The sequence below is a fragment of the Pleurodeles waltl genome, chromosome 6, assembly GCF_031143425.1.
Source record: "Pleurodeles waltl isolate 20211129_DDA chromosome 6, aPleWal1.hap1.20221129, whole genome shotgun sequence".
NCBI lineage: Eukaryota > Metazoa > Chordata > Amphibia > Caudata > Salamandridae > Pleurodeles > Pleurodeles waltl.
Window position 1 is genome coordinate 1,109,553,609 of NC_090445.1, and position 25,101 is coordinate 1,109,578,709.

The following is a 25,101-nucleotide window of genomic DNA, read 5'->3' on the forward strand; positions in this document are numbered from 1 at the left end:
ATGAGGCGCTGGTATGAGGCCACAAGTCTAGGCCCCGCTCCCACACTTTCCCCGTGGAGCCTCCGCCTGGATCTTCTCCATTCCTCCCTGAATTTACTGGCACCACCTGCCCAATTGAAGGAATTTTACCAGGCTTAGCACCTTTTCTTCGGGCGAACCGACCCCCTCTAGAGCGCCTACCAGTCCCATGGGTTTGGCAGGTGCTCTGACTGGTTTTCCTGTAGCGGGTTTGCCCTCAGCACCAGCCGGGACCATTAAATCCATTCGTGGATCCGGACTGACTCAAGTCTCAATTCCACAAGCTTCAGTTCAGCCCAATGACGCTGTACCTGGCGCTGCCCCAAGTTATTCCTGACTCCAATACTGAGCTGGGCTGGTGTCTTCTGATGTTGACACCAGCGCCAACCAGAATAAGACCTGCTAGGAGGGATATGGTGCCTCCTTTTTCTGATAGGCCCTATGATGAATATGTTTGGGGTGAATTGGAGGAGCCTTATGATTATCCTGACCACCATGAGGAACCTTTGGCTGAGGATAACTGATATGAGGAAATGGCCGATGCCAGTAGTCTGAATACCTCGCCAGATACTAGCCTGGTCTGTCCTCGTAGTGTGGTTATGGAGGAAAGGTGCTTCCTTTGCATTGGAGGTCCTCGACTTTACGCTGCTCTCTGGGGAGGTCAAGGCCAATGTCTTGTCTGAAGTGCTTCAACCCATGGTATCCCCATGGAACCCCTCTTCCCCATCAATGAAGCCCTCACTGATGTCTTGCTCGTGGCCTGAGTCCGCTACCACCCAGGTCCTAGGGATCCAACTTTCCCTATCCAGTATCCAAAGCCTGAGAGCTTGGTGGTGCAGCGCTCAACTTCCAAGGTTAACCCGGGTGTATTCCCTACCACTCCACCAGATAGGGAATTCAAGATGCTGGATACCGTTGGTCAGAGGATTTTCTCTTCCACCAGCTTTGCACTTGTATTGGTGAACACCACGTGCCTCTTGGTCTGGTATATCCACACAGTATGGGACTCGTTTGCGCAAGTGCTGGAAATGGTGTGAGGGGAGGCCCGAGCCATTTTGACCCAGGCTAGTGCTGACAGCAGTGTTGAGGTAAAGTTCATATTGTGCTGCGGAGTGGACACAACACGCTCACTGGGTAGAACAGTTGCTTAGTCGGTGGCGCTTTGTTGCCATGCCATGCGTGGCTGAGGTCATCTGGCTTCTCGGAGACCTCCAGACCTTCCTTAAAGACATGTCCTTCGATGGTACTTGTCTGTTTGGTGACAATGCCGACTTGCACTTCAGTGCTTTATGGACAGTAGGGCCATTGCCGGGTCGTTGGGACACACAATGGCCCCACACAACACTCCGTCTTTTGCTGCTTCTGTGTCTATGCTAGCATCTATGACCTGTATCCATTTGCACCCAGCCACAATTGTCAACGGATTCCCCGGTTCTTTTTGTGGCCGAGGGCCTGGCTCCCACTATTCCCGTGGGCCCCAAGGAAAGAGATCTTGCCAGTCTGCCATCCCTGGCAACCACAGCCTCCAAGCCCCTTTATTGTGCCCTCACAATAATATGGGCAACCATTTGACAGGAGGATCAGGCACCTTCTGCCCCATTGGCAAGCCACAATTTTGAACATGTGGATGCTCCAAATTTTTAGTCTGGTTATAGCCTTCCATTCACTGGAACCCTGCAGCCCATACCACTGTCCTCAGATTGGCTGATGAAAGACCACCTCTCCCTGCCCTATCAAGAAGTGCAGGCTCTTTTGGCCAAATGAACCATCAAAAGGGTGCCAGTGTAAGTAGGTTGTGGTCGCTATTCCTACTACTTTGTTACCAGAGGGGGACAGGCCTCCGTCCTATTCTAGATCCACACCCTCTCAAATACTTCCTGAAAGAGGAAAAATTCAAAATGCTCACATTGGCTCAGGTCATTTCTAGCCTGGATCCTGGATGGTAGCGTTAGATTGGCAATACACCTATTTTCACACCCCTGTCCTGCCAGCCCGTGATGTTACCTGCGGTTCACAGTAGGCACAAGCACTGTCAGTTCACTGTGCCCCCCTTTGGCCTTACCATTGCCCCTCGGGTGTTCATGAAAGTAATGGCGGTGGTTGCAGCCCATCTTTGGAGGTCAAGGGTTCTAGTCTTATCCTAACTCAATGGCTGACTGTTGAAGGTCATTGCCTATCTTCAGACTACACCAAACCACCTGCATTTGGTGAGGTTCACTATAAATATGCAGAAATCACACCTGACTGCCTCCAAGATGCTCCTTTTCATCTTCGGTGTTCTGGATACATGCAGTTCCACTCCAATTCTCAGGAGTTGTCATTCAAAAATATTTAGGCTATGATTCCAGTGGATTTCGGTATGACTGACTGTGAGAATGCAGAGTCTCCTAACCGCATGCATCCTGATGGTAATGCATCCCCACTGGACTATGTGGGCTCTGAAGTCCCAGTTGGTGTAGCATCGGGAGGGGATCTCTCTTCTACCTGGTCCAGATTTTACAGGGTACTGTAAAAGACCTGCAGTGGGGGTCAATGAAGTGTAATTGAGTCAGAGGAAGACCTTTTACCCTTCCCCCACCCAGATCTCAAAGTGTTGACTGATGCATCGCTTCTGGGTTTGGGTGGCCATTTGGAAGAGATGGGAAATCAGAGGACTCTGGGCTCTGGTGGAGTCTTGCTCCCCATCAACTTTTTTGAGTTGGGAACGATTTCCTTGGCACTGAAAGCCTTCCTTCCATCCGTCAAGGGTGGGCTGGTCCAGGTGTTGATGGGCAACACTACTGCCATGTGGTACTGCAATAAATGGGGTTGAGACCCTTGTTTCAGGAGGCTCTGCCCGCCTCTGGATATGGTTAGACGGTCAGAACATTTTCCTCATATAACGCTGGGAGGTTCCGGGAATGTCAGGGCTGACAAACTCTCAGTTGTCAATGCCTTGGGGTTCGCGAGTGGCTTATCCATGCGAGGTGATGCAGGGTTTCTTCCGTGACTTAGTTGAACCTTGATTAGATCTATTTGCCACTGCCAGAAACGCACAGTGTTAGTATTTTTGTTTGTTGGAGTTTCCAAGGCGCCACTCGCTCGGAAGTATATTTCGTCTCGAGTGGGACTCTGGACATCTTTCTGCTGATACCACTTGTGCCTGAGTTCTGAAAAAGATTAGGACAGACTGGCCCAAGTCATCCTGATGGCTCCGGATTGGGAATGGTGAGTGTGGTATCTCGAACTCCTGAGCATGAACATCGGTCCTCAGAACAGGCTGCCCCTGTGGGATGATCTCCTGTTGCAGCAACAGGGCATGGTCCTTCACTCAGATCTGTGCACAGTCCACCTTCATATGTTTGAAATTGAGCAGCGATATTTGAGTCTTCGGTCTCCCGTCTGAAATACGTGAGGTCATCTTGACAGCCAGGTGTCCATCAACAAAGACCATATACGCTTGCTATTGGGACAGGTTTGTGGCTTGGTGCTCTGTGACTTATATTGCTCCACTCTCTGCACCCTTATCCGAATTGGTAGTAGTGTTCTATCCTTATCCCGATTAGGCCTTCTCCTGGGCACAATTAAGGAGTATCCTTTAGCCATATTGGCTTGCTTGAGGTTTCCTAAAAGGTGTTCAACACATGTTCACTGCAAAGCCTTTTGATATGCCCCAGTGGGACCTTAATTTGGTGCTAACCTACTTGATGTGTTCCCGTTTCAAACACATGCATAGTTGCCCTCTCCGTCTCCTGATACTCAAGACTGTTTTCTTGGTGGCCATTAGGAGGATCAACGAGTTAATAGGCTCTGTCAGCTAAACCACAATATGCCAGCTTCTTCCCAGATAAATTTGTTCTTCACACCTGTGCCTCTTTCTTACCAAAGGTAGTGACACCTTTCAATATTGGCCAAAGTATTACACTGCCGACCTTCTTTGCTCCACCAAATCCCGCCAAGGAAGAAGAGAGACTCCACCGTCTGGACCCAAAAAGAGCGTTGTCCTTCTTTGTTGATTGTACCACAGAACATCAAGTATATTATCAGCTCTTTGGTGGGTTCACCAGTGCAGCGAAAGAGCAAGCAATGCAGAAGCGGATCATCTCCAGATGGATTGTATTCAGCATGAAAATATTCTACTTGTTGGCCAACAAGTTACGTACTAAGGGCCTGCGGGCTCATTCTACCAGAGCCAAGACTGCGTTCACTCTCGGAGTACCCATCCTTAATATCTGTCAGGCTGATACGTGGGCATCCTTGCATACGTTTAACAACCATCACTACCTTGACAATCAGGTCTGCTGTGATGGGCACTTTGCACGTTCTGCCCTCCAGGGCTTTTTGGTCTGAGTTAGTTTGCAGACCCACCTCTGGGGATGTATTGCTTTTGTCAGGGGTGTAACAAAGGCCTCTGTGGTGGAAGAGCTCCAGGGGGGGCCCCCTCAGCACAACACCTGGCCTTAGTGAGACTGGAGGGGGGCGGGGGGGTGTCCATGTTCTGTGCAGGGGGCCCCCCCATACAATTTTGTTACACCCACTGGCTTTAGTACCTTATTTTAAGGTAAGGAATCTGGGGCTAGAAGTCTCTATCGGATGAACAAGATACTTACCTTCGGGAACACCTTATCTGGGGGAGACTATATCTAGCTGCAGATTAATTACTGACCCTCCCATCCCTCCAATTCTTCAAACTGGTTCCTCTGCCTAAAAGGTCCCTGTAGGCCCGTAGTTTCTGCACTCTGGTCAATCACCCTTCTGATGTGACGCCGTGCTTGTGGGGCAATAGTGACGTATATAAATTAATATCAGTGGGCTTGGTTAGGACATATATAAGCATGACGCATGTCACTTCAGGGATGGCTAGCGCCTACGATGCCAAAGCGGAGCCGATTAGCACCACCGTCTGCCGCAAAGGGATAACTGTTCAAGATTTTCCGGATCCAGTCTGATGCCTAGGCAATATTCTAAGATAAAAATCTGTGGCTAGATCGAGTCTCTACCAGATAAGGTGTTTCTGAACGTAAGTAACTTGTTCATTTATATGGCTGGTGCAAGTGCTTTTCTGCAGCATTATGTTCGTGAAGTCCAATCCCCAGTTTGTTCTATTCAGAGCAAAAATGCCCACCAATTATTTATATATGCAGTTTATATAGCTTGGATAATACCCAAAAGTATTGGAGCACTATCCACTGCAAAGACAACATAACATAAGAGCCATAAAATGCAGAAACCACAAATATGCAGAACGTAGTTGCCATTACGGTAACCGCTGATGAGTACTGTTGTATTTGTATCTTTTATTGTCTGACACATTGATAGTACTAGTTCGCAACCACTTGTATGAACAATAAATGCATAAGACATTGCAGGTTCAGCTACCCTCCCTTTTAAGTCGAGTCATCACCTTGTAAGCCTGGTGTAAGTACATTGGAACTGTTTCCCCCTTTCCAAACTACTGTCTGTGTAACACGAAAAGCCTCACCTCTTTAAAATCGTGGCCAGGTCTCTGCTTTTTAATGGGAGGTTTCTTAAAAGGGAATGGTGGGTAAAGAGAAGTTGGATTTAAATTCGATATGTGTATTACAAAGGGAATGGATTCTCATGGTGGAATCGGAGACACGAGTAGGTAAATTATTTCCAAAAGGCTTATAACATGCACAGTGAACAATTTTACTGAGTACAGGGACAATATGTTAGCCACACCTCAACCTATGGAGAAAATAGGAAACTATAATTGTCGATGGATTATGTTTGTGTGGGTACGAGTTTAGAAATACCTTGTCAAGCAAAAAATGCAAGTCCTACCTTATTCAGCTAAGTTAAAAAAAAAAAGCTATTTTCGATGATGCTGGGACCCATTTTGGGTAATCAGTCGCTCAGCATAGCGTGGGCTTAGACCAAAGTGTGAGTTATGATAGTGACACAAAGAAATCTGCTTTGTATCCACTAGGGACCTTAATTGTTTTGGACCGTCAAACCACATTCTTTCAACCATAGCCTAACCGTCACTCCACTTGATTCCTTTGCAGAGGGCTATAGCCAGTGCCATTGTAATTATGTGATCCTGCAGCTGTGGTGTTTTCCGCATAATGAGATCAAGCTTTTGCTCAGACAACCTAAGAATGTGTTTTAAAATGTTAAATGAATTAAGTAACAATGCCACAGAATGTGCCACATTACATTGACAATTTTGGCTGTTCTTGACAAATAATGTTCTGTTACTTACCAGTGAACTTCATTACCTTGAGGAGGGGGTCCTCCTCGTCCCAGTCCTAACAAATGAGGCTTGTCCTCCACCTGACAGGAGTAACACTGAAGTCCTTCTGTGTGTGTGTGTGTGTGTATATATATATATATATATATATATTTTAAACAACTAAGTACCCCCCCCCACCCCCAACCCCCACCTCTCTCCTGTATGTTACCAAGCAGAGCCTGACAAGGTGCAACAGGGAGGGAGGGAGGGAAGAGGACTGGGAGGAGGAGGACCCCTATTCCTGATAATGAAGATTACCAGTAAATAACAGAACATTACCCCCTCATGGGGTCATCCTCCTCCCACTCCTAACAAATGAGGAAGTAACCAAGCAGAAATAAAACACAGATGCACCAAGGAAACAAGCAGACATGTTTATTGAGGGAAGCATCACTGCTTAGTAGCAGTAGACAAAACAGCAGACCCAGAATGACCATCAAGATCTTCAAACACAGAAGGATGGTAATGAGTTGACCTCCCCTGGATATCTTCAGGAAGAGACTCTCACAGCAACATATGCCTGGGCTATAGCCTGTCTGACCAATCTACTCAGCGTCTGTGTGGAAACCGTGGAAACTTTTGAGACAGAACCACAAGCAACAAAAAGGGACTAAGACAACCTGAATGGCTTTGTACGATCCAAATAGATCAGAAGAGCCCTCCTGACATCCAAGGTAGAGGGAAAGGCTGACGAGTCTGAAAAAAACGGGCAAAACAACCTTGTGTGAAAAATGAAACGAAGAAGAAACTTTAGGAACAAACCTAGGATCTAACCTGAGCACAGCCCGATCCCGGAAGAATTTCAATTAGGGAAAAACCGCCATAAGAGCACCCAACTAACCCAACCGTCTGGCCAAAGTAATGGCCACCAGTAAAATCACCGTAGCCTGACAGCCAAAGTGAGTCAGCCTCCTCTAAAGGCTCAAATGGTGCCCCCTGCAATCCCCTCAAGACAATGGAGAAATCCCAGGAAGGAACCATCCCATAGACAGGAGGGTGCTGCAACCTAAAGCTCGGAAGCAATCTTAACACTAGGGGAGACATGGCAGACAAGTCATCAGAAAAAGAGCGACAAGCGTGGATAGCAGTACACTGGGCAGAAAGAGTGCTGGGAGCCAAACCCTTCAAAAACCCATCACGTAAGAAGTTCAGGACCCTAAAAGGAGCAATAGGAGCAGGTTCCACAGAATGGGCACCGCACAAAGAAGAAAAAGACCCCCAATGCCTTTTATAAGGCTTTACGGTAGACTGCTTTCTGTAAGACTGAATGTCCAAAGCAACCTGCGAAGAGCATCACAGCTGAACCAAACCTACCTGTTCAAGAGCCAAGCCATCAGACACAACCGAGATGCCGTGAAGCCCATCAGCAGAGGAAGCAGAAGGGGCAAGTGCCTATGAGAAAGAACCAGAGACTGCCCCTTCGCCAGAGACAGGAGGACAGGAATCCAGTGATGGTGGGGCCAGTAAGGAGTAATGAGGATCACATGAGACCATTCCACCCTGATCTTCTGCAGGACCCAAGGTAGGAGAGTAATTGGAGGAAAAGCATAAAACAGCCCCAGCGGCCAAAGGACGGAAAGGCATCCATCACCCAGGCCAGAGGAGACGGACGTTCTGTGCAAAAGTGAGGGCAATGGGCATTGTCTGGAGATGCAAACAGATCCAGCCTAGGAGCTCCGAACCCCCAGCACGCCAAGAGGAACAAGGTTGGGCAAGGTGATACATTACAGAGGACGGAAGGTTCCTGCTGAGACTGTCCACCCAGTAATTCATCTCCCCTGATGTACACCCCCTTCAGAAGCAGAACATGAGCCTCTGACCAGGAAAAGATCTGGGATGCAACCTGAGTGAGGGACCTGCACCTCGTACCCCACTGTCTTTTGAGGTAAGCCCTGGCAACCTGGTTGTCCGACCTGACCACCACATTCTGACCCTGCAGACAAGGCTGAAAATAAAGCAAGGCCTGCATCACCGCCATGAGCTCCCTCCAATTCGGTGATTGCTGAAACCCCCCCACCCCCTCTAGAGACCAAGGGGCCCTTTCCTCCAGGTGATACAGGACCACACCACACCACACCACACCACACCACACCACACCACACCACACCACACCACACCACACCACACCACACCCCAACCCCACTCTCTGGCATTGGTCATCAAGAGAACTGGGGAGGAAGTTGAAAAAGCAACCCCTTCAACAGATTGTCCCTGACCAACCGCCATGACAGAGCTTGAGTCAAATGATCCAAGAGAGGAATCAGCACACTGTAGTGATCGAGGATGTGATTCACAACATGCTTCAAATGAAACCGCGCCCAGACGATTATGGCAGTGGAGGCCGCCAACAAGCCTTACACTCTCAACCATTACTTTGCAGAACTGTGTTAACGAGTCAACAATTCTGAAACTGCCAACTGCAGAGAAAGAATCCTGTCATCCGGGAGAAAAGCAGCACCCATCTGAGTATCCAGACGAGCGCCAGTGAACATCTTCAACTGGGAGGGAACAATGTGAGACTTCAAAAGATACACCAGGAAACCGAAGTCGCCCCAAACACCAACTACGCATGTTGCTGAGCCTTTAAAAAAGACGAAGCAGAAAATAACCAATCATCCAAATAAGTATAAAGGACAACACCTTTCAGATGCAAGAAAGCAATAAAAGGGGCCAATACCATTGTGAACACCCTGTGACTCTCCACATGGATTGGCACATGGAAGTAAGCATCCTGAGATCCAGAGTGGCTAAGAATTTTCCTTGCATGAGAATAAGAATCATCGATTGAAGGGACACCATCTGGAAATGTTCCACAAGCAGAAATCTCTTTATAGACCGGAGATTCAGAATGGGACGAAAGGAACCGTCCGGTTTTGGGATCAAAAACCCGGTCGAGTAAAACCCCCAATCCACTCGGAACCTCCGTACCTGGTACAGTTGCCAGTTTCAATAATAGCAACTATTCCCTCCTGGAGACTGCGCCACTTCTTGGGATTCTTTGGAGAAGGATTAAGTCTGAAAAGAGGAGGTGGAATGAGACCTTTGAATTGTATCTGATAACCATGTTCCACTACGGAAAGAACCCAGGCATCTGACACCACCTAATTCCATCGAGGAATAAAAGCCTTGAGGCAACCCCCATTGCCATATAGTAATTTCTGCTGCTGGACAGAAGAGGCACCGGAGGAAGAGGGTCAGGCTTTATTATAGAAGGCGGCCCGACCACGGGCCTGTCCTCGAAAGGGCAGATGATCCGTGGCCAGAAAGGCACCACGTCTGAAAAACCCTTGATTCTTATCCATCCCTTGTCTAAAAGAACGCAGAATTATTTTCTCTTCAGCAGCCTTCTCAACCATGTTGTTGGGATAGGGACCAAACAACTTCTGACCCAAAAAAAGGCAGCTTACAAATGAGGGAACGGTGGCCAGATTCCAACTGCCAGGACTTCAAGCACAAGGAGCGCCAGCCAGCAAAAGAAGCACCAGCCTCAGCAGTGGGGGCCCAAAAATTGTCAAACGTAGTATCGCACAAGAATTGAGATAAACGTTCCATACTAGCCAGCAAGTCCCCATGAGCCTGGAGACTATCAAACAAAGCATGGAAGTCTTTCAAAAGAGCTTGAATGGCATACACAGCATAAGCATTGGCAAGGATTCCATAATTAGAGGCAGCATAAGCCCTCTTCAAAGAAGACTTCACCTTTTATCAGCGGCATCAGAGAGGATAGCATCTTCAGAAGCCAAAGCAGAAGAAGAGGACATAGAAAGCCAAAATGGTATTCACCTTAGGGAGCTGAGGGAACTCATCCTGAAAACCCTCCAACAGATACCTTTTATGAAGAAAAAGAGGAATAGCCACTTTATTAATGTCACTCCATTCCTTAACCAGCAGGTTGCGAATAACCTCATGGAAGGGCAAACGATCAGAAGGATTAGTATTGTACTGAGATAAGAAGTCCACCTCAGCCAGTTGCGGAGCAGGAAATCCCAACTGCTCCCTAATATGGGACAAAACCTCCTTAACCTGATCAGACTGGATATAGCATCCTCTCAGTCATCCTGATCAACCGCATCCTCATCCAGTCTCTGACGCTTAGCAGGCAGGTCCTTATCCAACAAGGCCACATCCATGGCCTCCTTAACAATGGAATGCAAATGATCCCTAGAAGTATGCAAGATTTCCTCAGCGTCTCCCTGCTCAGAAACTAGGAAATGGAGATGCTTCTCCACTTGCTTAACCATAATGCCTCCCGGTCAAGCAAGCAACAACAGACACAAAGCGCATAGAGGCGCTACTGCAGCGCCCATGCTACCGGCTTAAGCAGGGTAACCATGAGAACCAGATCTCGCCTCGCGAGACTGAGGTGCACCGGAAAAGTAAAACAGCAAAAAAGCACCCAAAAGGGACACATGCCATTGAGGTAGCTGGCAACCCGGTCCTCACATCAACCGCGCTCCGGATGCCTACAGAGCACCCTGTCCCAGCTCAGCACATGGACAGGGAGCGCGTCAGAGCAGGGAACCGAAAATCGCCTTGAGTCATCGCAGCACGGATCACGGCGAAACACAAGGTAAGCCAAAACATGAAAAACCAGAGAAAATCAAAAACTTACTCGCAGAGCGCAAAGGGTAGGACCACCAGTGAACCCACCGCTTGGGACAGGAAACAAAACATAACGAGGCAGGGGGAGGAGTTGTTTAAAAAAAAAAAAAATAGAAGAAGGACTTCAGTGTTACTCGTGTCGGGTGGAGGACAAACCTCATTTGTTAGGACTGGGACGACAAGGACCCCATGAGGGGGTAATTTATCCCTGCTGATTTATTTAAGCGGTCTTGGCCGTATCACAATTTTCAGACCCTCTGACCATCTTGTCGATGTATCAAGTATGACAGGGAAGATGTTATCCTTTTTTAATATCCTCTGCCTTGCACTACTGATTGATGTATATTTGATGACTGGATGCCTTCACTGTGTCACACAAATTGATAGATGAATGAAACAGCAATTAAGATGATTGCTAACTTTCTTAATATGATGCATATTTATCTGTACATATATATATATATATATATATATATATATATATATATATATATATAATAATATGTATCTCATATACTGATTTGTAGGTGCAAACATTTGGGCAGAACTGTTCTGTATCACTTTGTACATATTTTGCCATGAAATATGCTGATTTTGCTGTCTCATCCCTGTAGGTGGGTCTGATGGTTCCAGGCTCTATGAGTACGTATGGAGATATAACTCTAGCGTGAATGAATGGACCGAAGTGTCTCCAATGCTGAAGCCCAGAGAATACCACAGCTCAACAGTGCTCAAGGGACTGCTGTACGTGATTGCCTCAGACAGTACAGAGCGCTATGATCCCACCCTTGATGCATGGGAGGCCTTGAAGCCCATGCTTTATCCTATGGACAACTGCTCCACCACCTCATGCCGTGGCAAGCTCTATGCCATTGGATCTCTCGAAGGTGAAGAGGCCATGGTGATACAGTGCTATGACCCCGAAATAAACATGTGGTCTCTGATGAATTGCGGCCAGCTGCCCCCATGGTCCTTTGCACCCAAAACAGTGACCCTCAACGGACTCATCTATTTTGTTAGGTAAGTAATTGCAGAGTACTTTGAGCAGTAGGTGACGTTTGTTGTCTTGATAAATGCTGCATTACATATAACTAATGTTGTGTGTACTAGGTTAAACATATGCACTACCACAATATATTTTTGGGCAAGAAGAGTAACTTTTACAATCTAACCTAAGTACTTATTTTACTACAATGCTAGGCACTGGTGGAGAGGATTTTATAGCTAAGTTTAGCAGTTGTTTTTTTTAACAAACTAATTTCTGTTTTAGGGTTGGGCTTTTATTATGGTACTTTTCTTCGATGTGATTATATTTTTTATATTTTATTTTTCCTTTTCCTTGAGGTATGTCTGTTGGCTACTGTGGTGTCTTTGGTTAAGAGATTCTTAAAGGGACTGTTAAGGGACACCATGCTTAACACTGGCAGCTGGTGTTACTGTAGTCTTATTACACTGGGGGTTGCTCTGATTTCAGTGATATGAAACAGAGTGCTCCTCCCAATGCAGTGTAACAAAACCTGCAGGCTGCCTTTTTATGTTGAGCTTGGCGGCACTGTCTCCTAGACGTGTTGTATTCAATATGGGCTTTTAACCACGCCCATACTTGCCATTCGTTCTTTGTTTTGCTTGTCTTAAATGCTTCGTTTTTATTGGTGCATTGTGCTAAATGTCCCTCCTTTTGCATGTTAAGTTCCCACCCAGGAGATTTCAATAAGAGATCATTTTGTTGGCCATCTCACTGCGTCATGCTTCTTCCCGTTACAGCATGTGATGGCCCCTCCTCCCATCTAGTTTCGGTTTTGCTTTTAATCCCAGGCATGATCCTTTCTCCTTGCGGCTCAGCGCCATCTTCATGTTCAAATGTGTGTGTTAGTTAACCTTTTAAAAACTAATAATGTGTATGTGTCTGATTGTGTTTAAGCACTTGGGGCTACAGCCTGCTGTTCCCTCAGGCGTGCTCCGTGAAGGCGCTGGGACGGTGTTGTCTATTGCACACACCATCCTTTTGTTCTGGTGAATCCCTCTTCATTATGTGTGAAGCGTTGGTCTCCCGGCTAACTGTTTCAGGCTAACTACGGAGGTGCTATGTTGGGCTTTTCTGTACTGAAGTCTTTCATTAGGATCAAGCTGTTCAGGTGTTGTATGTGATGTAAATGCACATTGCTGTACTTTACACTTTTTTAGAAACTGAGATGTCAAGAAGTAGATAGACGTGTGAGGGGGGATGCATGAACTCCACATGATGGGCATCTTAAAAAGTTTGACGTGCACCTCTGAAATCTGGTGAAAGTCCGACGGAGTGGTTTTTTTCCCCCCCCCCCCCCCACAATTGCCCTATTTTCCCCATGCTGCCAACCAGAAGCTCGCCAATCAAGAAAGTCTTACTGTATAAACCCAATGTCTTTGCACTTGACTTGCCCAGACAAATGATCAGTGCGGCACTTGCAGGTGTTTACATTTGTGTTTTTATTTTCCATTACTGAACGTGTTATAGGATTTCTTTTCTGCCTTACATTTACAGATGTGACAAAATGTTACTGCAGCAGAAGGTACTTTGAGGGTCTAACTATATGAATGTTAAGTTGTGGTTATTCTTGACATTTAGACAGGAGTTGTAACCGATTTACTGCCCATTTAATATTTTCAGAAGTCTGACTAGATGGTATATTAACCAAGTTAAGCTCAAGCTCTGTTTTAAAATCTATCCTAAATTGTGTTCACTTATTTATTCAGAAATTATAAACCTGAAGGCGAATGCTTGTTATACTGTTCCATGTTTTTTGAGCTTCTCCATGCACAGTAAGATGCATTTTTTTAATGCAGTGGTCTGGATTGCCTGCCAACTTTTTGTACTGTTATCTACTATTTGTAGAGCCTGTAACTGTACCTCATTGGCACCATGTTGCTATTAGCTTCTTCAGTACTGTTTATGGACCAGAGCTGGTGACTAGTTGGAAGTATGAAGTTGGAGAATATCTTGTATGAGAAAAGATGAGTACTCTACATGACGATCGGAGATGTGCTCTGATCGTATTGTAGTGGGCTCCTGATGCAGCCTAGAGAGACAGTGGTATAGGGAGTTGTAAATGGAATACTGTTGGTTTCATATACTTTTCTTTAAAGGTACTGCAAGCTCCCACTGGGCATGATTACAAAATCGGCTTCTAATCTGTAGTCCCTCAGTGCTTTTTCGCTTAGACGGTTGCAAGTTGATCGTAACAGGTAAGAGGGTAGTAGGTGCCTTCAAGAATTCTGTACGAGTTAATGTATCATTGATTGATTGATTCCTAAATTAGATGGAAGGAGGGTAGCAATAAAATTACAATACCCATTATTACCTTCTCCCAGGTTCTACCTAGAACTGAGAATACAGTGAGTGCTCCAAGTTACTTGAGTCCGAAAATATAGTGGCAATATTTCGGACGCAATCTCATAATATGATGAAAACTGAAAAGTAACTAAAAATGTACTAAAGGTTACAGGAAGCCAGTAGGAATCTTTCTGTCTCAATAACACCCTGTTACTCAGTGCATCGACCTTAAAGCAGAGAATTATTCCGGTTCCATGAGCACAATTACAGTGCTGATGACACAGTAACCCTGTAAGATCCACCTAGATGTTGATATCCAAGGAACACTAGATTATTCCAGTTCCATGTTACAGATGTGAGAAAACAGTGTGGACAGAACACGGATTCTAGTCTCGGGGATGCACTAATTGGTGTGTGATGCTTCGCAATCTTTTTTAAAGAATTTGTACCCTAAATTCTTAAATACAGCATAGTTGTCAGCATCCAGGATACTTTAGAAATGCAAAACTACAGAGTTATAAATGTAATCTTTTACATATAAATAGTTTTTTACTTCTTTGTTTTGCACGCCGCGGGGAACCTGCTGAAACAACAAAGAACATGTAGACAAATCATTCTGGATTGCTTATTTTTGGTTCCCAATCTTCTACAAATTTTTTTGGGGAAAACAAACTTAACTCTTTGAAGCGTTGCATGACTCTGTGAAATAGCTACATTTAACTGGGTTAACTCAACAACAAAATATGGTATAAACTCCTGTGCTCTCCTTGACAGCTCAGATAATTTTTAGGTTTAGTGCGCAAGTGCTTTCCGACCTGTTATTTATCTGTGGGCTTTTAACCACGCCCATCACTTTCACTCGTTCGTGGGCTTGCCTTTCAAACATCCCTTAATGTCATTGGTAAATGCTTTACGTTTGTCCCACCTTGAGGCGGTTTTGTTAGCGCCTTGCACTGGCCTCGTTACATGGATAATTACACGATTGCTGACCCACTTCAGTGTGGGTGAACTACTTTTTAGGTTAAGCATAGCTGTGCGTATGCGTTGCTTTTATGGCGTGTTGATATGTATCTGCGCTTTTAACAACGCCCACCTCACGCCCATCACTATCACTCATTCGTGGGCTTGCCCTTCAAAAATCCTTTGACATTCGTAAATGGTTTGTTTGTCCATCCTTGGGGCGGTTTTGTTACCGCCTTGGCTATCGCCCCGGTTACATGGCTAATTGCACTTTTACCAAAACGTTTGACTGCAAGCAAACTTTTTTTTCTCCTTATGTGTCTCTCCTTATCGCTGATGTTCATGGAAGCCGTGGCGCTGTGAATCGGCTCACTTATGTGAAACTATTTTACTTTTGGTTTTCAAGTTATATGTCAAGAAATGTCCAGTTAGGAGCTTACAACGATAATCACGCCAACTCGAGCAAATGTGAGACCCATTACCTTGCAAATGCTTGTTTCTTTTGCCTCTCACCTTTGTGCTGCATGGCAGCCTTGGTGCTCACAGCGCCAACGGCGTGATCTCCATTGGCGGTATTGGAACCCTGGTCACATTGTTCACACTTTACCTAATCAGAGTCCTTTCTTTTGACTTGCCCCTTCACGCTCCATAGCTTTCCCAAAAACACCTGTAATTGCAAAATGCTTTACTAAAAAAAACACATAAATCTGCAAAATGGCTCTCCCAACACTAATATATTCACTGCACTCAATAAAACTCACCCCAAAATGCTTTGCAAGCATTCTTTTTAAAAACAAAATTGCCCATAACTCAGCCTGTGGTGGACCTAGGACAATGGGACCACCACCAAACCACTGTTCAGCACAACACACTCTTCCTGTTTAGGTCATCACTGGGTCCACATTAGGTTAGTTGGGACCCCAAAGAACCCCTCCCACCATGCAGTACCTCGTTAGGCTCACCCGTAGTTTGTGTTCCAAGGACCTTAGTAGGTTTGCTAGGCCTGAAAATGTGTAAGCCCCTATGCCTTCTAGGGGCTAAGTATCTGCATTAATTAATGCCATTCAGTTTTCATGTGGTTATGCCATCTAGGGACTGACTATATGATTATATGACCACATTTCTTACAAATACTATTTTTATTGCGGTGTTCTGTAGGGTTTGTTCTGAGCATTACAGTCTAATGACAAAAGTTTATTTTTGAAGAAAGTTTTTATTAGCTTTATATGATAATTGTATAAGTTTTAATAGTCTCTCGTTATTGCAATTTATGACCATGATTCAGACCAACTTGAAATTCTTATTGCAGTATAACTGTTCAAACACTCTTGATATGTTTAGGTGCTCTTCTAGTTTATTTCTCTCACTACTCCTCCGTGGCTGTCTTGTGTGTGTTTTTTTGGGAATTGTGTTAGTCAGCCAGCAACTCTGATATTGGGTGGTGAAAGTGATATCCTTTTGGAATTAGCATGACCGATATAAATTCGGATGCTAAATGGCCACATTTTCATTTTTGGCTGCAGATAGACGAAGAAGGTAGATGAAAGTGCGTTAGTTATATTGAGGGTCACTGGAATTATGTGGCAGGAGAAGAACAAATTAGATGCAGGGTTGACTAGTTTATGTGGCAAGAAAAGTCCAATTATGAATTTACAATGCCAATAGCTCTAACTCGCGCAAATGCCAAACCTATTGCATTGTAAATGCTTGTTTGTAATGGAGGCACACACTGCAGTGACCAGACACTGGCCTGCCTGCTTATGCTGCTGTGTCAGCACTGGAAGCTTCACTCATTGCCGTGACTGGAAACTGTGAGCTGCTCTTGCTGACCTGTGGTGACCTTGATAGGTATACTTGCTGCAGACACATGCCAGTGGTACCTGCACTAACTGCTAGGATGGGACAAGTACTTCCCCAGCACTGCCACTGTTACATGGATTAGTAAACACAAAACTGTTTTGGCCGCCTTCTTTAATGTGTTGTGAAGAATACCAAAAAATGTGCTAAATGGAACGCTTGAATTAATGTCAGACACTGTAATTGCTCTTGGCTATATCCCAATCCTTTTTTTTTTTTTTTTTGCCTACCATACTACTTCTCATTAGACTCTGTCACATGCAAGTCAGCCTTGGTCAATTTCCGGGAAGTACAATAAGGCCTGGTTCTCTCTGTACCAAAACACAAGCATACCATGACCGTTATAGCTTATTTCTACCTGCTAGTTGGGTGTAGCTTGGTTCCCGTATTACAGTGAACACAGGAGCCCATGTCTGAGCATACCTGTCAAATTTGGAGCATCACATGAAAGGATTCAGAAAAGTGGCGGTTAGAATGCTTGAATTAATCCTAGTGACCAGTAATTACCTGGCTACGTCCTAATCCACCCTTGTTTTCATTACGAGGCAGTTAGTCAGGTGCCATCAGATGACGCCTGAAGGTGGAGCTGCAGCTTAAATTTGTCAATGGACATATATATTTTTTAACTTTAAACAGGGTGCTAATGCAAAAAAAGATAAGCAGGTAGGAGTCCCGTCTGACGTTTGTGACTCGTGTGCCACAGAAACGTCTGAAAGGGGCTTGACTTACCCCTATGCTTTCTGAAGAACACTGTGCTGTCAAAGCCGGTGTCTGGTTCCGTTGGCATCCTCAGTTTCGGGGCTCAGTGGAGACATGTGAAGTCAGCCTATTGTTTTCTTAGTGGAGCCCCAAATACACATCTAAAAGCTGTAGATCTGTCACAAAAAATGTCTAATGTCTCTTTTGACTCAAAGTTCACTTGCTTTTATTTGTGTTTGTGGCACTGGGCTCTTTGTCGCTTTTTAGATTGAGGGCGCAAGCGCTCTGACGTGTTGAAATCTATCTGAGGGCTTTTAGCTTCACTCACCGCACGCCCATCACTATCACTCATTCATGGGCTTGCCTTTCAAAAATCCCTTGATGTCATTGGTAAATGTTTTATGTTTGTCCCTCCTTGGGAAGGTTTTGTTACCGCCTTAGACACTGACCCTGTTACATGGATAATTGCACTTTTTCTGATACGTTTGACCGTGAGCGAACTTCTTTTTCCTTTTGTGTCTCTCCTTGTCACTCAGGCTCATGGCAGCTGTGGCGTATTGAATCTGCTCGCTTATGTCAATTGTTTTACTTTTCATTTTCAATTTATGTGGCAAGAAAAGTCCACTTAGGAAATTACAAAGCTAATAGCTCTAACTCGAACAAACACGAGACCCATTGCATTGCATTGCAAATTCTTGTTTGATTGTATGCGTTCTGCTTTCAAGCATGTGTGGATTCAGCAGCTGCAGGATTCACCCATAAGGTATCCACCCTCAGTAAACAGAGACTTTGGTTCAAGTATTTGGCAGGCCAATTATTATCTTTTTGGACGGCCTGGAACTCTGAGGATCATATGTTTTGCGAACTGCATCTTCAAAGTTCTCCTGTTATCGGGATTTTGTTTTTGGCAAAACAGAACTTTTTGCTTATTAGAATCTTGTCACCAGTTGAGGTTTCACTCTTTCCACAGAGTGGACGCAGTCTACTGTGCCAATAAGTTGGGCGCTACAGAAATATTCTGAACTTGTCTGGTGTAATTTTACATCCCCAGGACAGTCAGCAGCCCATGCACGTTGTCACCCTTCATTCCTAACAGCAACGTGCAGTTGCAGGTGGTTAGGGGCTTGGCAAAATCTGACTGGACCATAAACAAAGGTCTTATTTAAGGGGCCATCAGTATAGATGCCTACACTTCAGAAAAGGTAAGTGGATATATATTTTTTTTTTAATGGGAGAATGTATTTACCCCATTGACTTCTAATGAAGGAGAGGCAATTTCAGGTGAGAGACAGTCAAAACAAAGCTGTCTTTTGCTTAAAAAATCAGGAGTTTGCCACCTGAATAAGGTCTGTTGTATGCATCAGGCCTCTTTTTGTTGGAGTATCTGGTTGGAAGTTATCTTAAACTTCACACCTAGATGCAAATGCAGTGGAAGAGAAACCAAGGTACAGCTTGTTATTACTTCTCAAACACTTAAGAGACAAGCTTTTGATTCGTTCAGTCCCTTTTTATAAGATATGTGCATGCATTGTAAGAATGTCAAATGTGTTGAGCTCTCCCAGTATTAACACACATAATTTAAATACCATTTTTTGTTTTATTTCCTTTATAGCGCTACTCACCCCAGGGCAGAGTATCAGAGCGCTTTACATCACAAATACACATACATCGACAATAAATCAAATGTGTGTATATCAATGTACAGGGTGTATTACATAAGACAGTGAGTTAAAATGTGTAGGCGTACATGTCCTTCATAACTCGCTATGCTATATTTGAAGGATTGCAATGTATAAACTTCAAATAACAAAATAACCTCAGTTCTAAAAACAGTAACCCACATAAAAAAATACAAATCTGTCATCTGCTTGTTGATTCAAAGCTGGGACTAGACAAAACACAGGTCTCTCCAGGAAATGTTAACCTCCAGTTTTACCTCACTATTTTTACTATTCCCTAAGAGTTACTGGAAACACAAAGTTCTTTGGAGGGGGTTCCTTAACCCCCATAAGCTATTTTAAAATGTAGGCTGTGCAACCAATTAAGCAGAACAGATGTACTGTAAATGTTGCCAATATCTTTGATGCAGAATAAAAAAAAAAAAAATGTATAAATTAGGACCCCGGTTTTGCCTCTGGGCGACGTCCCGTTTTGGCACCACCCGAGACAAAATCTCATTTGTTAAATGTTGTAATGTGCGAGGACTTAAGATCGGTCACTTCTTGTGATGTCGCCTCCTGAGAAGTCATGGGTTTTGGTGCCACTTCCTGTTATGTCACGTGCCGTGATGTCACTTGAATACTGCCTAACTTGGTTATTCCCCACTCGCTTTGTTTTTTTAGGAATTGTGCCCTGATTAGAATAAACTTAAGTGTACAAATTAAAACTGAGACACCTGACCCAGAATACTTCGGGCAAGATTGTCTAAAGCCATTTCTTATAAGATGATGGCAAAGCTGCGCAAAAATCTGGTCTGTGCCGGACTGGCCTTAGGAAAACTGACATTTTTCAAATGGCTACTGGCTCTGTTTTGCGACTGATTGAGCTCCATCTTTGCTTGTAAAGTCTCAGAAAGAGGCACCGATGTGTTGTGAAATTGTATTTCCATAAAGATATTCCATCCCTATGAGCCACGAGGTACCTCTGCTACATGTCCGTTTCTTCTTTCTGTTCATGTATGTAGGATGATAGGGTGCTGATGTTTTCGTGATTGTCGAGGCTACACTATAAATATATCGTATTAGCGACGCTATGCAGCCCTCTTTAATGGGATGGGATCTTGTGACAGCAGAGAACAGCTTGTTCCCGGACCCTGGAACCATCTCCCTTCTTGGCATATAAACAGAGTGGTATCTGTTACTGGGATCTCGAAGAAAGCCTCTGTATGCATAAATGCTGGAAGGCAAATGTAGCAGTGACCAATCTTTATAAACAAGCATTGGTAAAGCCAGTAGGTCTCGCCTATGCAAGAGCTAATGGTTTTGCCGGTGTCTTTTAGCCAAGTTGTACACAGAGGCATAAGAGACAATACATTTCTGGAGAGGACCGGGACAACCTTGGGGACTTTTCAGTTGACCCTATACAAGTCACCCGTTGTTTGCTTACTGTAGGCACGGATGAATGTACACAGTCATATAGTTTGGACGTGAAATAGGGTCAAGGGAAGGACGTTGTCACAGTTTGAAAGTATTTTTATTGTTATTTACATTCACAAAATAATTAGATCCAATGTAAAAAAAAACAAAAAAAAAAACTGTTGATTAACCTTACACCTATGCACCAAGAAAACAAAGGTGGGGGGGGGGGGGGGGGGGGGGGGGGGTGGTTAAAAAGATAGAACAGACCCTTTCTGCCCGCACTGATCATGCCCCTTGCCTAATGCAAATTGAAACCGTACTGGAGATGTCAAAAGTGATCGGGTATACTATGCTCTGAAACTTATGTTCTAATAACACTTTTACTTCTCTGTGTGATCTTGGGCAGATCAGTTCCACATCAGTCAAAACTGAGTATTTACACTGAAGAAGCATGGGGTTGCAGGCTATATAGTACTTGGGATTCTGCAATCCCTGTATAAGTCACTCATTTATCTATAATCGGCTACTTGTGATGCACCAAGTCACAGATTATAAAGAAAAGACTGTTATAAGGTTATTACAGTCAAGTTCTGACATCACAATGCCTTCTGCCAGAGGACGATTGTCTCTTGCAATCTGAAGTTGAAACTGAGGTAGATGATGACCTTTGCGACTTGGAAGAATTTAAAGTGTGCAAGGTCAATGATGTTGTAGAGAGTGAAGAAAAGTGGAAAAGTCTGTTGTTGAAAGATGAAGTGATCAAACTGGTCACCCTGGGCTGGAGCAAAGAAGAGAAGTGGGTGAAGAAGTTCAGAAATACTGAAATATTAGAGGGGAACTGTCAGCGGTGATAATTGCCTCTGTAGAGGCACACACCTAGTCCTTCCCGTCCTGGTCAGAGAAAGACTTACTCACTTGGGATACCAAGGTCACCAAGGAATTTAAAAAACAAAAGAAAGGATCAGGGTATATTTTTGGTAGCTGGGTATTGACATGCAGGTGGAAAGTTTAGTGATACTTTGTTTGGACTGTAGTACAAGTGATCACATTTGCAAAACCAGACTGCAGCCAATGACTGAGTGACAATCTGGTAAGAACTAGACAAGAACTAGACAAGAGGTGCCCTTGGATATTTTGGGACCTGTTTCTAGCAACTCTGGCCTTTTTTATGTACTGGTCCTAAAAAGCATGTTTTCAAGATTGCCGGAGAGAGGCATTATTCGAAGTATAGAACCCAAGAAAGTCATTGGGTTTCTTGACAATATGTTTAGGAATTAAACATAAGAAATGTTCTCTCCCAAGACTAATGGCATGGTAGAGAGCTTCAACATGGTGTTGAAGGAGTCCTTCTGCATTGAGAAGTCTCAGAACGGAGATTTGAGTGCTGAGATACAAGAGAAAGTGAAATTGGACAGACTGACACTTCATTCTGTCTCAGACAAGGATCCTTTTGGCTTGTTCAGAGGCAGAATGCCAATTATGCTGATGTTTTTCTCTTGGCTGTTTAACAAAAGTGATGATGATGAAATTTATTGAGTTTACGAATGCTGATGGCATCTTGCCACTATCATGTATTGGATAAAAAGCACCCAAAGGATTACAAAGGAAGCGAAAAAATCCAGAGCTTGAGTAGTGTTTTTTTTTTAAAAGAGAGAGATTCTGCTGATTCTCTAGCTCCCAAGGGACATTTATTCCGCAACTTGCAATTGGGGTAAACAAAATTCCTACCGCCTCAAGATGCCTTATTTTGTTTAGGAATGGAAACTGTTTTTGCACCAGCTGAACGCAAAGTTCTCCTTGGAGTGAACCAAGAGAACTTTTTCCTCAAACATTCTGGACTTATCCCATGAAGCGATTAATGTGCTATGCAGAGAGTCATGTAGGCAACTCAATTCTTGACAGGAAGCCAGTGGAGCTCCACTATGGCCTGCGAAACTGATTTGATATTTGGGTATGTTGTTTTGAGGAGACAAGCTGCTCGGTTCTGCAGAAGCTGAAGTTTATTTAGAATACGCTGCTGAATACCCTGGTAAAGGGCATTACATGAATCCATCCTGGACAAAATCATACAATCGCCACTGATTTCTACAGATCATAGGGAATAAAAGGACGCATTTATCTCAGCGTCCTTAGGAGAAAAAAGCAAGTAGAAATGAGTTTATTAATCTGATCTCCAAATGAGCGGCTAACATTAAAAATAACTTGTAAGTTTATAACTTTCAAAACCGGTGTGGGAAGAAGGCCGAGCGACTAGAGCCACCAAGACGGGTTCCAAAATTAAGGGGGTCATTCCGACCCTGGCGGTAAAAACCGCCAGGGCCGCAAATGACGGAAGCACCGGCAACAGGCTGCCGGTGCTTCCTGGCCCATTCTGGTCAGAAAACCGGGTCCGGCGGTTTCCCGCCGGATTTCCCCCGGCTGGGCGAATCCGCCAGGGCAGCGCTGCCCTGGGGATTTTGACCCCCTTCCCGCCAGCCTGTTTCTGGCGGTTTTCACCGCCGGGAACAGGCTGGCGGGAATGGGTGTCCTGGGGCCCCTGCACTGCCCATGCCACTGGCATGGGCAGTGCAGGGGCCCCCAGCATGCTTTTCACTGTCTGCTTAGCAGACAGTGAAAAGCGCGACGGGTGCAACTGCACCTGTCGCACACCTGCAACACCGCTGGCTCCATTCGGAGCCGGCTTCAGTGTTGCAGGCCGCCTTCCCGCTGGGCCAAGCGGGCGCTAACAATGTTAGCGCCCGCCGGCCCAGCGGGAAGGTTGGAATGGCCCCAGCGGTCTTTCGACCGCGGAGCGGCCATATGGCGGTTCCTGCCTGGCGGGCGGCGACCGCCGCCCGCCAGAGTAGGAATGAGGGCCTAAGTGTCCTTTCCTTTTCTCAGAGTTCAGCTTTAGACTGTTACATTCCATCCATTTGACGACATCACACATGCAGCTGTTAAAACTGTGGACGACCCCCTCCACATTGTTGGAAATTAACACAATGATTTCAGTCTTGTCAGCATATGAGATAGTCGCACAATCGTTTGGCTTTATCACTTGGCTAAAGGGGCCACATAAACTTTAAAAAGTGTGGGGTTCAGTGACAACCCTTGTGGAACAAAGCAAGGCAGTAAGAAGGGCATTGATCTAAATTCTCGGAGCAAGACCGTCTGCTCTCTGTCTGTGTTCTGGATTGAAGGAGATCCAGCTAGATCATCTGATCCCTATCGTAGCTAACAGTTTAGGAGGACCGAATGACTCACTGTATCGAAAGCTGTGTGTTAGGACAAGGTGGGGTGGGAAGAAAAAGATGAGATAATAAAGAAAATGAGGCATAACTTTGCTGTAAGACATGCCGCTTCCAAAACTAATGTAAAAGTTGGGTGTATATGGTGAGGGTAGGAATTCCTCAAAGGCGGCACTTCAACATTTTCTATCCCATATAGAGTTATCAAGTTAATCCATAACTCGGTGAAGTTAAATCATAACTGCTTCTGGAATTTGAACAGAATTGTTGTTTGCTCTGATTTGATGAGTCACTTAAGTTCTGAGAAAGGGAAATTTGGCGACTATCTGGAGCTGAGGAAAAGCAAATATACAGCAGCTGCCCCCATATATTTAGACAATTATGTGTATTTGTTTTTCTCTTCTTTCTTTTAGGTTAATCTTCAGAACTATGTTTTGCAAGTTATTGTAGCAATGTAAAAGTTATTATTTATGTATTGTAAAAATTTGGTTTACTGATTTATTAAAAATATAGTAATATTGAGGGACGATGTGTGGCATCAGTTCTGAGCTAAAATACAAGACTTAATGGACTTTAAGAATGTGTGAGATATTAAAATGTTAGGTTTTAGAATGTGCTGAGAAATCACTTACTGCTGGCTGATCTTATGGATGGGATGTTTTCTCTGCACAGCAAAACTACATTAAAACAGATTATTTTTAAGCTGCGTCCGAGTCCTCCATCTTCTTCACAGTACTGCTCTGATATCTATGCAAAAGGTTAAACATCCACGACTAGAACTCTCTATGAGGATTACTTACCTTTTTGTGATGCTTTCTGGTAGTGACCTTTGATGGCTGCAGATTCCTCACTAATCCTCCCTGTTCTGTGATTGGACTCAACCCGTTAATAAGATCCCAATTCAAGTAATCTGCACACTGCTCACTGCCAATTTGCTTTTGGGGCTCTGAGTATGGGGGGAGTCTGATGTTCGCGTGCAGGGGTAGCTCCAATATGGGCTCTGCACGTCATGTCTGGAGTGTCATGATGTTGGTGCGGACCCACATAGTGTCATCCAACAGCCCACTGGGTACTGCTGAAAGGTTTCCCGATTCATACTTGCACCTGAGAAATATT

At 44.7% G+C, this 25,101-nt stretch overlaps 1 protein-coding gene and 1 long non-coding RNA gene across 4 annotated transcripts in view; one reads left to right on the forward strand and one right to left on the reverse strand.

The window, feature by feature from the left end:
• The window catches only part of KLHL21 (kelch like family member 21), a 146,279-nt gene that overhangs the window by 92,714 nt on the left and 28,464 nt on the right, over positions 1 to 25,101 (forward strand). For both annotated transcript variants that reach the window (XM_069240228.1, XM_069240227.1), the window contains exon 3: positions 11,470 to 11,875. In XM_069240228.1, coding sequence (XP_069096329.1) covers positions 11,470 to 11,875 — 406 coding nt within the window. The remainder of the gene's footprint in view (positions 1 to 11,469; positions 11,876 to 25,101) is intronic.
• The window catches only part of LOC138300623 (uncharacterized), a 154,684-nt gene that overhangs the window by 67,213 nt on the left and 62,370 nt on the right, over positions 1 to 25,101 (reverse strand). The gene's annotated exons all lie outside the window — the stretch shown is intronic.